General features: G+C 36.5%; 1 protein-coding gene across 1 annotated transcript in view; it reads left to right on the top strand.

Moving 5' to 3' along the window:
• PDZD8 (PDZ domain containing 8) overlaps window positions 1-14050 on the top strand; it is a 57815-nt gene extending 43765 nt beyond the window's left edge. Inside the window, exons 4-5 of the mRNA XM_030452956.1 lie at window positions 8154-8316; window positions 9360-14050. Coding sequence (XP_030308816.1) covers window positions 8154-8316; window positions 9360-11554 — 2358 coding nt within the window. The 3' untranslated portion in view covers window positions 11555-14050. The remainder of the gene's footprint in view (window positions 1-8153; window positions 8317-9359) is intronic.
• Window positions 14051-16807: the final 2757 nt, after the last annotated feature.

Raw genomic sequence — 16807 nt, 5'->3', positions numbered from 1 at the left:
CTTGAACAGGAATAAAGAACTTTTACAAGATAGTCCTAATATTTTGAATTTATTACTTGAAAATTAATAGCAACTGTTTTATCACTATTAATTAGGTATTTCCAAGATAAATATAAGTAATTGCTACCTGGTTTAGAGGGTTTGTTTTTAATGTATACACTTGAATTTTTAGGGGTTTTATTCCCAACTCAGAGGTGAACAAAACCCTGGGCTGGCCACTCGTGTGTGCAGGTTATTAACTCCTCTGTTCTCATTAATCTCCTTTATCTGTAATTTGCATTGCAGCACTTCATACCAGTTTTTTATGAAGGAATCCATTAGCTAAGTCAACTTTTATTGGTTTAGTGTCATACATGGTATTATTAATGAACTTTCTCTCTTCTATTTAATATCCAGTTTCAGTAGACTGGGTATTTTCAGTAGTTGCTACTTTGACTACCTGAATTTTTTTTTTTTTTACAAAACATTTATCTGATCAAGCTTAAGCAGAATGGAGGAAGCCTTTGTATGTGAGATATAAATGGTGATAAAAGATTAAAAATATATTTCTTTTCAATTTTTTTAAGGCTAAAGGAAGTCATCAGGATGTCAGTAAAAGCACTTTATGAAGAGCTACATTGGTGTTAATATTAAATTGCTCTCCAGAGAGCTTCAAGTAAAACAGAAGGTCTGCATTTTACCTTCTGACATTTTGGAGTTAAATGCAGGGTTTTTGCTGCTTTGTTTATCTTCAACTCCTCCACTCAACTCCTATAATTGCTGTTTAGTAAGAAGCAATTCATGATAATTGTTGAACAGTTTATTTTTTGCATGTCACATAATCTGTTTAACCTTACAGCTGGGAGGTAATCTTTCTAGTAGTAGCTTAGCCAAAGAGTACCTGCAGTATGTCAGAAGTACCAAGGAAACTAAGATGCAGCTCCTTACGTGGTTGATTTTGCTGATGTAAAATTTTTTTAGTGCTCAGCAGGCAGCTGTGCAGATGTTTGATGTGACTACTGAGCATTGTCACGTTTATTTCAGATAAATAGTGCATGAAGGCGAAGTTAGACATGTGCATAACACTTGAAGTATTGTAGCCTTAATGAATTAGTACTTTAGATATGATCTTGGTCCAATATATGCAGCTCACTTCAGAATGAAGTTACCATCATATTTGGTACCTTACATTTTTGAGTCTGCTATATGGGATGAATGGTACAAAAACCTCAAGAAATTCTTCAATAAATTTGCTTCTTCCTAAAAGTAAAACAAACATGAAAATTGCAGCCTTGATAGTTGTGTCTCCTCATGCACACAACACAATTCACATAGCTGGAACAATTAACAAAAGGTCTAACATCCCACTTTCATTTTTTCACCGTTTTCTTGTAATTCAAAATCTCTTCTTCTTGATATTCCACAATAAGCAAAACTGATAACTGTTCCAGACCTTGCTAGGAAAGCAAAGATAGTGAGTCCTTTGCTTATAAGCCTGATTTCTCTTTCTGTGACACATTTGCAGTCCAGATTTTTTCATTCATAATGCTGTTTGATTTTCTAAATTAAAATGTGTACCAGACTTTTTAATTTTATTCATTGGGGTGGCTGAAATGTGGCATACCCAGTAATAGGAAATTCTGTCCTGTAAAACTGCTTCCAGCATAGCTTGGAGAAAATTTTACCTTAATTTTAATGATGCTTGAAATGGATAAGAGATGAAAACCAAGTGAAAGCAAATTAAGCTGGGTCCACATCTCAGCCCAACACGACAATATTGATACACCAGAAATAACTCAGCAGCACCCACTTATCTGTGCTCAGACCCAGTGGTGTCTCAACAGGGAGCTCCAAGTGGGCTAATTCATTTTGTGTGATTACTTTGAGGTAAGAATTCAGACTAAGGGGTTTAAAGTCAGAATATATTTCTGTGCTTCAGTCACAGGAGAGCATAAGAACTGATTACTTACTGGCCATTTCCAGATGCCAGTAAATGTAACAAGTCTTTTGAAGGCAAAGGTGTTTCATGTGTTTGTGGAGTTTTTGGGTTGGTTGGTTTTGGGTTTTTTGTCTCTTTGAGACAAAATTGGGAAGTGGTGTGCAGGTTATGTTCATCATCTGCTGAGAGGGAGAACAGTGGCTTTGGGGCTCTGTGACAAGGCAAAGAAAAACATCTACTCCTCCTCTAAAGCATAGATGGAAATCCTCTCAGAACATAAAAAAAAATTTCTTTTTTTTCCTTTGAGTCCAGTGTTGCTAAGGAGTGCACTGTGAGCCTGGTGATACCTGTTTTCCTTTCACTGTCTCCTCTAGCCCCTATAAATAAATAGTTTAGGAATAACTGCACTGTGCAGGTCATGTATATAATGACTGCGTTCAATAACAGGGTTGAAAAAAACACAGTAATGTTAAAGTCTATATTTTAAAGATAAATTCCAAAATCCTTTTTAAAATAACAACTATCAGAGTGTTCAGAAGAGGGGGAACTCATCCCTGGTTTTGTATTTTAATTTTTTTTTTTTTGAGATGACAAATTCCTTCCTTTTCTCTCTGCATGCAGGGCTGTCTGGGAGACTATAATAGTTTACAGGCATGTTTATAGACATTATCTCTTCCTTGTCCCCAAAAGACATTAGACCTTACCTTGCAATAATACCTAAGATTCACTGTATTAACTCTGAGTTGGAGAAATACAAGCTTTTTATCTACAGTAGAGCACTGACTTGGTGTTAGTTTCTGACTTGTACAGCCTGCTACAAACCACTGATAGGGAATAAGAAATGTTTGTAAAAATATTATTATTAAGTTGATGTAAAGTCAGTGAAATAAGATTTCTTATATGTGCTTGGTTGATCTTAGCATTTATTCAAAAGAGTATGACTTTCTTATTAAATTCTAATAAATCTTTATTATGTTAATACTTACAAATAATTAAGCAAATGCAGACTTTTAGTTAGAGTAAAATGAAACTTTAAAAAAAAAATCCTTCTTAGTTCCTGAAAACAAGTAATTTGGTTTAAAAGCAAGTATCTTATCCTCTAATTATTATGCTGTGACTTCTTTTTCTGACTTCTTGGTTTTGTAGCCATCTCAGTTTTTAAAGTTTACCTGAGTGATGTAGCACTACTAGTAAGAAGTTGTCACATGTACTTTTCCTGAGGTTGTAATCTCCGTATTTATTATGGACATTTGATTTCTGAGGCAATACAGAATAAATAATGTTATATCTCGTGTTAACTTACATTGTAGTTACGAGACTACAGCATTATTGATGCCATTCTTACTCCACTTTTCAAAACCAATCTAACTCCAAAGGTACAATTTTGGAGGCAAATAATAAATGCTATGGCATGAGATTTGTGTCTGCAGCCTGTAAAAGGGGTGTTTATTTATAATCCCTTTGTGTTGGCTAATTCTTTTAGGACTGATAATTTAACAAAGCTTTTGAAGACTAAAAGTGTATTCTGTGTTGACACTAGCCTAAATATTTGGACATTTAAATAGTATTAAGAAGCCATAAACTCCAGAGTGATCACTGTGTAGCTGTGGAGTTCAGTATCAGCATGTTAAAAAAGGCTGGAAAAATTTCCACTGATATCCAGGTTTTTTTGCTAGGCTTTCAGAACAAGGCTGAGGTAAGGAAGGGCTATGAGATGCAAAATAATTTTCTGCTGCATTGTATTCCAGAGCATATTTCAGTATTGAACTGGAGGTACTGGTGGGGTTAATGATTGCAGTGCCTCATACACTGATGTATATAAATGAACTAAAGCCTGTACTGTGAAATCAATGCTTATAGACTTTGGTCTGTAAAATCAGGCATTCATGGCCCCACATCAAAATGTTTTATTAATTTTAAAGCGAAAGGACATCCTGTCCTCTTCTTGGGTTTTATCCTTGTATAATATAACACTAAGGAACTTACTTCATTTCATTTTTTTCCCAAGATAGTAATTTCTGTTCTTTTGCATCTAATTCTTAACAAATATTTCATAAATAGTATGGAGGTTGCTTACCTTTTTTTTTTAAAAAAAGGCACATTTTCTAAGTTCCATGACACAGTTTAGCTCTAACTCTTTCAATATAAATTGCTCACAGGGTATATGCCTTTTACTCACAAGAATGTAGTATTTTATGCTTTGTCTTGCTCCTTATTTAAGTAACTACCAAGGAGTGCAGGAACTAGTAAAACAGAGTTATTAATTAGATCAAGTTAAAATAAATTTCCTATAATATGGTATGGCTAGTTGGTTAAAATTTTCCTTCCTTAAACATCTATGTTGTTTTTTCTGCCTTGCAGTAAGATTTCTTCATAATAAATATCCTTTCATTATCAGCAACTTTCTTCTGGTCTCTGTGTCATTTAACTGATTTTTGTCCTTCTGATGTGTCATGTTCCAGTAGGTCTTTGGCTCTTCACATTTATTATTGAGTTTTAATTTGAGGGAGAGGCAGAAAGGCATCAAGTAGCTGTGCTGAGTTCATGAAGATGCTTGGTTTTGTGAGTGTACTTGTTGGGCTGGGCGTGTTTGAGAGCTTGAAACAGCATTTACCTGCACAGCAGCTAGCCTGGGACAGTGGTGATATGAATATTTGGGGAAAGATTGGATTTTCCTGAGAGAAAAATCAAGGGAACTATTCATCTGGTTCGGGTTGATAAGTAAAACCAGTTTATTTCGTGAGAAAGCTTGTGACTGTGCCAGTTAATAAAAAGTAGAGATGAACTTTGCTTGTTATGTTCAAAGGGGCTCTCCTTGCAGGAACAGCTTTCCATCAGATACTGCTGGAAAATTGGAAGTCTCCTCAGCATCAGCGAGTCAGATGCTCTGCAATCTGCTCTTGGGGTCCCTGCATGGGAGCCAAATGTTCTGAGATACCTTGGGGTCCTTGGTCCCAGCTGTCCCTCATTTCTTTCATGTGGTCTCTCCCTGGGGGAGGAGGGAAGGGGGCAATGCTGGGAATCACCCCAGAGGTTTCTGGTTATTTACAGTAGAGAATATTTTGATTGTTAAGTCATCCACTGTTGGGATCTGCTCAAAGTAGTCCTTGGATTCAAAGAAAGCTCAAGAGGATGAGGGTCTGAACTGTAAGAAAGCTTTTGGTAACATATTTTCTTTTGTTTTTTTTCCTTTTTACTGTCTGATTATTCACTTCCCCATCTCATTGCCTTTGTCATGACTGCAAGTGCTAACAGTGCTTAGAGGCCATCACTGCCTTTCTTAGAAATGCTGTGTTTCAGTACCAGCTCATGTTTTCCTTCTGCCATTCTGTTTCAAATAGGGCTTGTTGCTTTCTGAAGAACAGGTCTTCAGAAATCTTGTCACTTCTTTGAATAGATGAGAAAATATCTAACTGTAAAAAAGTAGATTTGCATGATTCTTACTTCCCATAAGTATCTGGATGGCCAGCTTCCTGCAGTAGTGGGATGTTTTTCTAATCTGCTTAAAGACTGATTTACATTAGAGTTACCTCTTGTTGCAGACAAACTTACAGCTATGTTTTTATGCAAAACTAACAGACTGTCTATCTTGGATTAAAAAATCTTGGTTTTATTAACTCCAGTTCTGAGTGCTATGTTCCAGAAATTGATGCAGAATTTCAGAGGACACTATAGAGTATTAAAACAGATATATCTCTAAAAGTGTGTAATTAAATGGCCAGAAATAACTTAGTCTTAAGAGAAAAATAACTTTTGTCCTTTTTCTTTACAATTCTGCTAAGCATTCATTACTTTCCTGCAATTCTTTCACTGAAGACCTTTATACTTCAGTGGACTAAGAAAAAATCAGGGAAAAACCATGGTTATAGTTTGCTCCTCTGCCCTTTGTAAGAGTCATGTTTGTCAGCATTCCTTAAGCAGGAGTTTACTTTCTGCTGCATTGTAGTGGTTACTTTATCTATTCAAACACAATGATTTGGAAATCTTTTTCCAACCTTAATCATTTCGAGCAAGACTTAAAAAGGAGCCTTCATAGGAAAATAGAGATTTGAGCACTTAGACTCTGTGGCAAATCTCTGAAATAATGGTCTTCTCCTTGTCTGATTATAACATGCAGAGCTACATAGCACAGGGGAGTGATGTTTGGAAAGAGTTTTTGTTGTAGGTTTTTATGCTGCCACAGCAAATTCATGTCATTTGGGCTTTTGACAGTTAAAATATTCAACTAGTGTTGTTTGAAATTGTAGTAATTGTTCATGGTGTTTCCATACAGCACATGCAGCCCTTGTGAATCGCTGACTTAAAGACATGTTATTTATAAATAAAGGACTAGAGCAGAAGAGTAGTTCTTTTCTTTAAAAAAAAGCTTCTCTTTTCTTCCACTGGTATTTCTAACGTATATATTCTTTTTGTTTGTTTCTCAACACACAACTTTTTTTTTTTTTTTTTTTTTTTTTAATTTAACTATGTGTCAGAGTTTCTTAGGAGTAAATCAGACTGGCCTTAATTTAAAAACCAAAAAACAACAACCCCCCTCAAACCCTCACTAACAAAAAAACCCAACACAGCAACCCTAAAAAACCCTACAACCCTTGTTTCTGTAAGCAACTATTTATTTTCTTATAGAAGTACACAATCTTGAGAGTGCATTAAGCTTATTTGGTCTTGTTATTCTTACATAATTTACTAGATATTATCATCATTATAGACATCAATGAAGTTTGAGAAAAAATACTATTTTAAAGTGATTGTGGGAAATGCAAAAAATAAGTGACAAAACTTAGTTAATGCAGGTCTGCTTCAAACTCCATTATTGTTCTTAAGCAGACTCTTACACAGTATAGCATTTATATTTCTATAAAGAACTGAACAACAATTTACAAAAAAGCAAGATGTGGGGCTGTAAAAATTGTAGGAAAGGAGCGAAAGCCATGCAGGCAAGGAGAGAATCATGTGCTGGAGGTAAGTAATCCACTCCTTCAGTGGCAAGGCATTGAACAAAACTAAGCAAACAAAGAGATCCCAGAAGAGAAGGATCAACTCCAGACAGTTTAAACATTGACAATTGAATAGCAACAAAGTAAATGCAGAGGGATGGAGGGGAAGAATGCCTACCTAAACTCAGTAAATTTAAACCAAATATAAAATTTCCTGTGGAGATTTTCTTCAAACAATGTCTGTCTCTCTGTTCTTGGGAATCAAAAAAAGCAAATTAAATTTCTGTCCTCGGAGCTGAGACACAGAATACTAGTTTCCCTTTCAAATACAGAAAATATACTTTGGTGTGGAATGATAGTTGGCAGTCATTTGAAACAGTCCAGAAAGAATGTGCTTTGGGGCAAAAAAGCCTATATTTTAAAATTCATTACAGACAGTCTGTATTACAAAAGAAATTACCAAAGATCTCAGACACTGAGACATGTAAACAGTTGTCCACTATCTAGATGTATTCTTCATAGGGACTTCCAGATTATAAAAGATCCATGCAGGAGTGTGGGATGAAACTACTTGGAGATTATACCTCAGTCATTATTTTCTTTAAGGTATCTGAGATTATGGAGTTAATTTTTTTTTTCTTGTATTTATCTTGCAAGATAAATAAGAGGAAAGAGTTCTGCGTCTTTGAAGAAACTGCTTGGGCTGTTGTTAATTCAGATTGGTTCTTAATATGCTTTAGCAATGTATAAGTACATAACAGTTTTCTTACTCCATTTTTTCTGTAGATTACTGAAGAGCTACTTGTAGTTACAGGTTTTCTCACACAGGCTGATGGTACAGTGCTCCTTTTGTTAAAACTTCTTCCCAATAGAATGGATGCTGAGGTTATGTTCAGATGTAATTTGTTAGGACTGGGGCTTTTTGCAAAGATGAACCACGTATTGACTTTCCTGCTGGTCTGTATTTGCATAGGCTAGCTCAGTATTATTTTATATAAGATATTGAACAGACGTGAACAGATATTTATTCTGCTGACAGTTTTTTCTAATGCTCTCTAGTTTTGGCATATGTGGCTTTTCAGAGCTGGTCACATTTGGCTCCGTTTTCCTCCAGAGGTGTAAACTGAACTGGCTGGCAGTTCATCTATTATGTGATAATCTCCTTAATGAAGTCAATGGATGTCCTAATGTAATTTTAAAAATAATATCAGTTGTACCATTTTATTTAAATGACCATTAGCAACCAGGAATCCTTGCAGTCAGCTGAACTGACCTCCTTTTATCGTGGTTCTCTCTAGGCAGAACTGGTGAAAGGGAACCTGCAAAGTGTTGGGCTCACACTCCGCCTTGTGCAGTCCAAGGAAGAGGATGCAGGCCATGTGGTCATTGAAACTGTGACTCCAAACTCACCTGCTGCAGCTGCTGATCTACAGAGGGGAGACAGACTTCTGGCAATTGGCAGTGAGTAATAAGTCAGCTTTCACAATAAATGTGGTCTTGCGAACTGGGAGGATGTGTCTGCAAACTGTTCAACTAGACAGCCTTTCTCAACAATTACAGCTGTGTCTGGCTCTCATAATAAAAACTTAACATTTATGTAAATGTGGTCACTTGATTTTGTCATTCTGTTTGTTTTCTTGCATATTTATTTACTCTTTGCTAGGTGAAAGTCAAAATAAAGTTGAATAAATTATTCGACTGTCCGAATAGTGGTGCCGTGAAGTTCTCTACTTAGTTTCTTCCAGTGCTGTTGAAAATGTGCTTACTTTACAAAGCCATAACATTTTACACCTCAGGCCTGCATACTTAGTTTTGAACCAAAGGATTCTAAATAGACTATGGAACAAGTAAGATAAATATATTTTTGACTAACAGTGTAACTGTCTGAAATGTCAAAATGACACAAGAAGATCTGCTAAATATTCAGTAATTCTTTTGCACTCCTAGCATTAATTTTTGACAGCTCTGACACGTAGGATCCTAAATATTATTTAGACATCTACTCTGAAGTTCTGGTATATGAAGACTGTAGCCAAATTGTAGCTGGCAGATACGTGCTTCATTGAGGCAAAAAGTTACCCTTGACTTTTGTAGGGGAGGGCACTGTGTGGGGTTTTGTTTTGTTTTGTTTTGTTTTGTTTTTTTCAAAGATTCTGCTGAAATCCCTGGACATTATGAAGTAGGTAGATTCTAGTTTATAATCTACAATTTTAAATCAGACCATCTCCAGATACAGCTTGAATAATTCTGGTTTTATTTGGAGTTTAGGGTATTTAAGTATCTTTTCCACTCCTGAAATCAGCGATACCTTTATATGAATAAAATGGAAAAGATCCATCTCCTACATTTGAGTTAAGCTCTTCTGTCATAACTGACCTCCTCTGTTAATAAGCAACAGTATTACTACCACTAACAAAGATCTAAACATGCTCCTTGACTATTTTTGGCCAGTTAGATTGTTATCATAATTAGAATTTTAAAATCTTTTGTCTTCTTTTTAATAGGTGTCAAAATCACATCAACTGTGCAAGTGTTGAAGCTCATTAGACAGGCTGGGGACAGAGTTCTAGTCTTTTATGAAAGGCCTGTTGGGTATAATCAGCATGGCTCAGCACTGCAGGATGGATTTGGGCAGCTGGAAGACACAGCTTTCTTGACACAGACAGAAGATGATCAGTCTAGTTTGTCAGCTGATGTGGATAGCAGGGATTTTGATTCAGAATTTGAGGACTTAGCTTGTGAATCACCTGACCAAAAAGAAGAACTGCCAACAGCTGTGAGTCCCAAACGTTCAGTTGTGATACTTGCTGCTAAACCACTTGGAACCATATCACCCATCCTGAATCGAAAACTACATTTAGGAAGTTATCAGACAACATCAAAAACACAACAGAAAGATGGAGGTAAAGTGGCAACACCCAAAACTGTTGAGAGTTCAGATGCACCACAGCAATCGGGTAAACAATCCCAAGGAGCCAGTACTAAGCCTCCTGTGCCCCCTAGGCCACAAAGTAAGCCTGTTTTGCCTACTGGTGAAACTCAGAATGTGTTAGAAAGTGGAAATGCATCTTCTGAAAAACCAGAAAGGCCACCTCCACCTACAAATAACGGAGAGAAATGTACAGAGAAGGTAGTAAAGAATAATGATCAAATAGAAGACCCGACAGTATCAAAAGTAATAGCAGCACCAAAACAAGATACATTGAAAGATGGACTTCCAGAAAATACACGTAGTTCCAAAGATAGTGTAGATGATCATCAACCATGGGAATCACCAGAAATCCCTTACAGAGTCCGGCAAGGCCGATGGCCAAGGACAAGAACATCCTCTTGTCTGTTTGAAGTAGAAGGATACCATAAGTACCTTAATGTTGCACTGTGGTGCAGAGACCCTTTCAAAGCAGGTGGGTTCATCTGCTTAGGATATGCAAGCATAAAACTTGAAGAAATTGCTTTAGATTGTATAGCTACATCCTCAATGGAATATATTAGAACATTTAGACTGAATGCTCCTACACCTAAAGCAGCAGTCACTAGGACAGCCTTGCGGAATTTGACGACCCATAAGGGATTCAATGAAAAATTTTGTTATGGAGATGTAACTTTACACTTCAAATATTTAAAAGAAGGTGAAATTGATGAGCCAAACTCTCTCCTGGAGAAAGAAAGGGAATCTCACTTGGAAGAAGAAGCTCGGACACTTGAGAAAGAGGAACCTTACTTGGGACAAGTTGTAACGGAGAACAAGCATAACTTTCAAGATACTCAGTTTCAGAATCCAACTTGGTGTGATTACTGCAAAAAGAAAGTATGGACTAAAGCAGCTTCACAGTGCATGCTCTGTGCTTACGTTTGCCATAAAAAATGTCAAGAAAAATGCCTGACTGAGATGCCCTTTTGTGCAGGAGCTGAAAAGCGACTCGATCGAACTGCGGGAGGTTTTAGAACAGAAGGGCAGGAAGTTCCCCAGGCTGTGGCCTCTCGTGTTGATTCAGAATCTAAATCTGGTAACAGAACCACAGGTTTGACCAGGCACATCATCAATACAAGCACCCGCTTGCTAAACCTTCGCCCAGTCCCCAAAACTCGCCTGACTGAACCAGGGACAGAGGTGGTGGAACCATCACCAAAGCACACCCCAAACACTTCTGACAACGAGAGCAGTGACACTGAGATCAGTGGGCCAAGTAGTCCCTCAAAACGTGCAGGGGGCACGGGGATAAAGCTGGTGAGGAAGGAGGGGGGTCTGGATGACAGCGTCTTCATCGCCGTTAAAGAAATCGGACGTGACCTCTACAGAAGTTTACCCACTGAGGAGCGTTTCCAGAAATTAGAATTTATGCTGGATAAGCTGCAGAACGAAATAGACCAGGAGCTGGAAAACAATAATTCGCTCGTGAAAGAAGAAAAAGAGACAACGGAGGCAAGGAAAAAAGCCCTGATTTCTGCTGCGCTGGCGAAGTCGGGTGAAAGACTGCAGGCCCTTACCCTGCTGATGATCCACTACAGGGCAGGAATTGAGGATCTAGAGTCTCTGGAGAACATGTCACTAGAGAGACAGGCCAAAAAAGGGACTAAAGATTCCGAGGAACCCAGTATAGCAGAAGAATTGGATAACGAAGATCTCAGTCTGACGGAGGCTCCGACATTCAGCATCACGTCGGAGGAAGCAGTGGATCCCCCTCAATCAGTAGACTGATCTTTACCATCTTTAGCCTTTGAAGGAATGAACTGAAAGAATACTTTGCACTTACTTACAAACACACACAAATGAAATTAAAACACTGGTATGATGCATACGGCCAGCTTCTCCACGGTTATTTGCCTGTGTAAGAGTACAGCTGAGAATGGTTCTTCTCCAGCTACAGCACCATCATTTTATTAAACTGGCTGGTTAAAGCTTCATTTTGGGGTTTATATCAGAAATTTATTTTTAATAACTTATTTTTATTGTTTTCTAATTATGTCACCTTACCATTTCACATTATTGTGTGTGGTGTCCCTAAGGTATTACTTCCCCCCCCACCCCCCATTTTTTTTTCTTTGTTTTGTTTTTCTGTTTGTTGTTTTTGGTTTGTTTTTTTTTTCCTTTTTTTTCTTTTTTTTTTTTTTTTTTTTTTTGAGCTGGTGTTTTCAACAGGAAACCAGCAGGATTTTCAGAATGTTTAGTTACCATTGTATGATGAAAAAAAAAATTATAAGCTTGTTGCATGCTTAAGCTGATAACTGACACAGAAGTCACTGAGGGACCAGGCTTTAAAACATTGATCACAGTTATTGTATGTCTGCTAGGTAGTTGTGTATTTGTTGCCAAACATATCGTGAAAGCAAACAAAAAGGTCTTTCATTTTATCTGTTATTAATATTTACTGAAGTTAATGTTGCATATCATTTGTTTTTCATATTTTTGTTAAATACAAGAACTTTTCATAGTTTGTAATTTACATGAATTGTAGTAATGCTATGGTAAAGAAAATTCTCCTTAGAGCTTTGGGCTATTGTATCCTGATGGAATAATACAAGATACAAAAGTACAAACCAGTAGCTCATAAGAATTCAGCTGGGAGTATCTTTGAGATAAGAGGCTGGTTGCTTTCCAGAACAATATTCTATGTTTAAGTGTTGTTGTATTATTATCTGGTGACCTGATAAAGGAAAATTGTTCTTCACAAGAGCTGGAGGCTTCATTGAATTCTATGAAAAAGCATATAATGACAGTTTAAGTAATTAAAAAAAAAAAAATTAAAAAAAAATTGCTGCAGTCTTGTATCATTTCAGAAAGCTTAAGGTACAAAATACTTTACAAAATAGGTAAATGTGTTCTCTCAAAACTTCTGAGTAATCACATAGTGGTTAATTGCATTCAGCTTCTCAAACAGAAGAATCACCATTGTCAGAAAAATGTCCTATAGTGTATATAACATGTTTTATTTGAGTCAAAATCAGTGAGTCCAGTAGAGATGAGGAAGAATTTCAGCCAGCAGCTTTTGAAAAGAACTATCTGGTCTTGTGCTATGTGTAAACTGTGGATCTTATCATCACCTGGCTAAGGCTGTTGTTCTTACTTATTTCCTGTAAATGTGTCTTTGTTTCATCTTCTGTGTATAGAAATGCCGTATAAAATATCATCTTTATTTTAGGTACTGTGTTAGGTACTGGTAGTAGGAAAAAAACAAACCAAACGCCTTTGTGGGAATGGAATTGAGTCTAAGATGGTAAAATAATTCATTGACATTTTTCAGGCAGTCTGTAATGTACTTCTCCATTAAGTTTGCTTCTCAGTTTATTTTGTGCTGGGCAAAATAAAGCAGCAGTGGTTTTCACAGACAGAAAAGCATCCTTGTAGTTCTAAACATAATGGTTACTTGAACTCATGCGACTACTTGCACTTCTTTGTGAGTTCTGGGCAGTTGAGACTTGTTTAGTTGATGTATGGAAAACACTATCCATGCTAAAGTAGGCATGTAACACACTTTGGAATTAAGCTTCAGCAAATAATCGCACAAAATCAGCTTCCCTTAATGACTAAAAGTTATTTAACCTCTACTTGCTTGAAATGCATATTAAGATTTCCCACTCCATGTTCTCAGTGGCTTACCATTGGTGGTGATCTGCTTTCAATCTCCATCAGTGTTTGCTCTTATGGACTAATATAGAGCTTTTCAAATATATCCAAGTACTCCATTGAAACCCTGGTACACATGAAGGAGCTGTGAAAACAATGCAAATACTGATTTCAAAAACACACTCGTGGCTTTCAATTGACTTGTGTAAAACAGTGGGTAAAGAAAAGCTGGATATAGTTTTCCTCATCTAGTCCTGCTAATAATGATGATTGTAAGAGAGAAATGAAATGTAGTGCAATATTTTTAAACATACCGAATGGGGAAAGGGCAAAAAATAGTAGTATTTTAGAGACAAGAGGGAAAAACCTAAATTCCTATCTGGCATTACTTTCAAAAGGCAGTGAATTTTGAGAGGAAAATTGTAATACTACATTCCTGATGTAATCTTTGCTTCATGCTTGACTGTAAATAGCTGAAAATAAAGAATACCACAGAAAACAAGAATATCTTGACTTAATGATATCTGAACTGGTGGCAGCTACACACATTTGCAGATCTGCCTAATCTGATTTTGTTGGCTATTATTTTATCATGAGAATAAGCTTTAATAAAATAGTTTTGCTAAATTATCAACTTCTTTGCATTTTGTTAATATTTTTAAACATTTGTATTGTAGTAGTTTATTATCTAAAGCCAGTACTTAAAGGAAGGATCTCTGGGGGACAAAACACATTTTGCTTTAAATAAAACTACTGATTGCTGGATTAATTGGGCTTTTATCCATTCTTTCTACTTGCATATACATTTATTGTTACTCTACACAGATTAATAGCAGGCATAGATTTCTTTCAAAATGGTGATTCTGTATGGTTAGAGAAGCTTCAAAAATTCTAAGGATATTTGTTGTCTTTTTTAAGAGCTCCAGGAACTACACAAATAATAATTGAATGGCAGTATTGTAACCACCAGAGTTATATTAGGAGGAAAGAAATTGTCCAAGAAAGTTTCTTCTGACTTTTCTTCTGTCCTGTCCTTCAGAAAATGTTAATAGGTAAGAACTAAACACATCCTTACTCTTTATTAGTGCAGTTATGTAGTCAGTTTTTCCTTGTAATTCCCTATCCTTGGTTCTTTTTCCCCCTCAAATTGAAATACAATGTGTGTAGAAGTTTGCAACTATGGGCAAGGACTGAATAGTGGGAGCAAGTAACTAAGTGGCTTTATTACACATTAGCATAGATCAAAATGTACAAAACAAGGAAAAGCCAAAATTACTCCAGAACAGTTCTGTACATTTCTGGTTTTGTACATTTCTTCCTTCCTTTGTCTGTTTTGCTTCCTGACTGTCAGAAAAAAGGGTTTGATTCCTTATTCTTCCAAAAATAGAATACGTAGAACAACTGCTAAATATCTATTTTGGGGGCAAAAGGTGGCAGAGGGAGCCCAAACACGGGTGTATGTGTGGCTCTTCACTCTGGCTACCTTGAAATTCTGCTGGTCCATGAGACCCCTTTTAGAAACCTGGCTCTGCTGAAGAGGAATGTGATCAATCCATCTCTCCTTGGGCCTCCTCTTCTTGTTTTGTGTTGCAGATGAAGGTGAACTCTCCCTTAGTGTTGTTGTACTTCTGAGTACAAAACCAACCCATGAAATAAACCACTCTAGGAGCTTTTTACAGGAAGTGGGTATGTTTCATTACTTTTATACTTGAAAATTTAAGCACAACACCTTGCCAGATCAGCTGGCTGATAAATGAGGATGTTCTGGGATAATTTAGAATTCTAACATCAGTACATTGGTTTTAAATTTTTGGGGGGGTAACAATTGGCCAAAAGAGTTCAGCAAGCTAAGTAAAATAACTTCAGCAAGCTGCACATTTGTTACTTATTCAGTGGCAGTGAAGTACTCAGCAGAGGGAATCTTGCTTTGTGCTGTACTGAGGTCTCTCCATCTCCTCTGATCTTTGAAGGAAGAATTTTCATCTGTTACATATATTCAAATGAATGCAATTGAAAAGCTACCACTACAAAAACCTGCAAGGGGATTTTTCCAATCAACCCAAAGACATACTGCTTGGCTTTTCACACCATTGAAGCCTCTTAGGATATTTTCTCAGAATCCTATTTAAAGAAAGGCAGGGGTGTCCCCCAGTACTGCACATTTTGGCTTTATCCACCTCCCAAAAGTTAAATCTCAGCCCTGCAGCCACATGCCAGACTGATCATGGAACCTATTGCAGTTACTTAAACAAGTTGCATGTATTTATGGTCAATCTGGAGTGAAAATGTTGGTCCTAATGGATGCTACCTGAAATATCTGTCAGCTTTTTTTCCCCCATAGCAGACAGTCAACCACAATGCATAAGGCAAATCATGAGGGGGATTCTTTCTTTTTTAATCATTTTTACTTTATTATGATAGATCATTAACTTCTTTCAGGTAACTTTATTTTAATGCAACCTGACTGCATAATTATTGACAAAGCAATACTTGGGTTGATCCACTGTATCTTTTCATATTTTCTGACCAGAGTATATACACTTTACAAAACTAGATGTAAACGTAGTATCTATGCTGTAGTACATAAAACATCTGCAATTACACAAAAGAAGGCACATAAAGATTTTAATTTTACAAATTAAAAGATACACCACAGTTGAGAAGGACATTGGGATTGGTTTAAAATGCTTTCTTTGCAAGTCTGATTTTTCTCACTGCCTAATACTTGACCTGTAGTAGACTGTCCCCAAATGTTGAGAGATTGGCAACAAACTGGTCTTTTTTATTTTTTTTTCCTTCATTATTTTTAGCATAGTTGGTACTTTAACTCTTTTTAAAAGAAATTTATATTGATTTTTCTAGGTGTGGATGCAAAGACATAAAATAGGTTTTTGTTTGACCTCCTGAAGTTACCAGCGTACTTTCAGTACATGCTAAGACAAAATACTTTGATACTGTAGCTTCTCCTACCCAGTCACTTGAGATGCATCTAAAATAAAGTTGAAATATGCTTAAAGGATTCAAAAGATAGAAATATAAAAATTATTTCCATGCTGTTCTTATTTCCTTTAAGTGAAAGAAACAGCACATTCACATCTACTTGTTCACCTGGTGTTGTGTGTTTTGAGGACTTAATATCACACAACTGACTAATTAAAACTTAACTAAATAGTATTGACTAACAGCAAAACATCCTTTGTTTAAAATACTGTTTTCCCCAACATTCCAGGTGCTGGGACAGTTCATTTTTTAAACTGACAAAGAAGCTGTGCCTTTTATTTTACTAATTTATGACCTAGATCAAAAAAGTGACAGCAATGTTGCCTCTGAATCCCACCTTCACATCCTCTCCATGTACTTATCAAGAGTACAGTTTGAAAGAATATA

The sequence above is a fragment of the Calypte anna genome, chromosome 6 (genome assembly GCF_003957555.1).
Source record: "Calypte anna isolate BGI_N300 chromosome 6, bCalAnn1_v1.p, whole genome shotgun sequence".
Lineage (NCBI taxonomy): Eukaryota > Metazoa > Chordata > Aves > Apodiformes > Trochilidae > Calypte > Calypte anna.
Note: the sequence above shows the minus strand (reverse complement) of the source record. Positions and strands in the feature narration are given on the sequence as shown.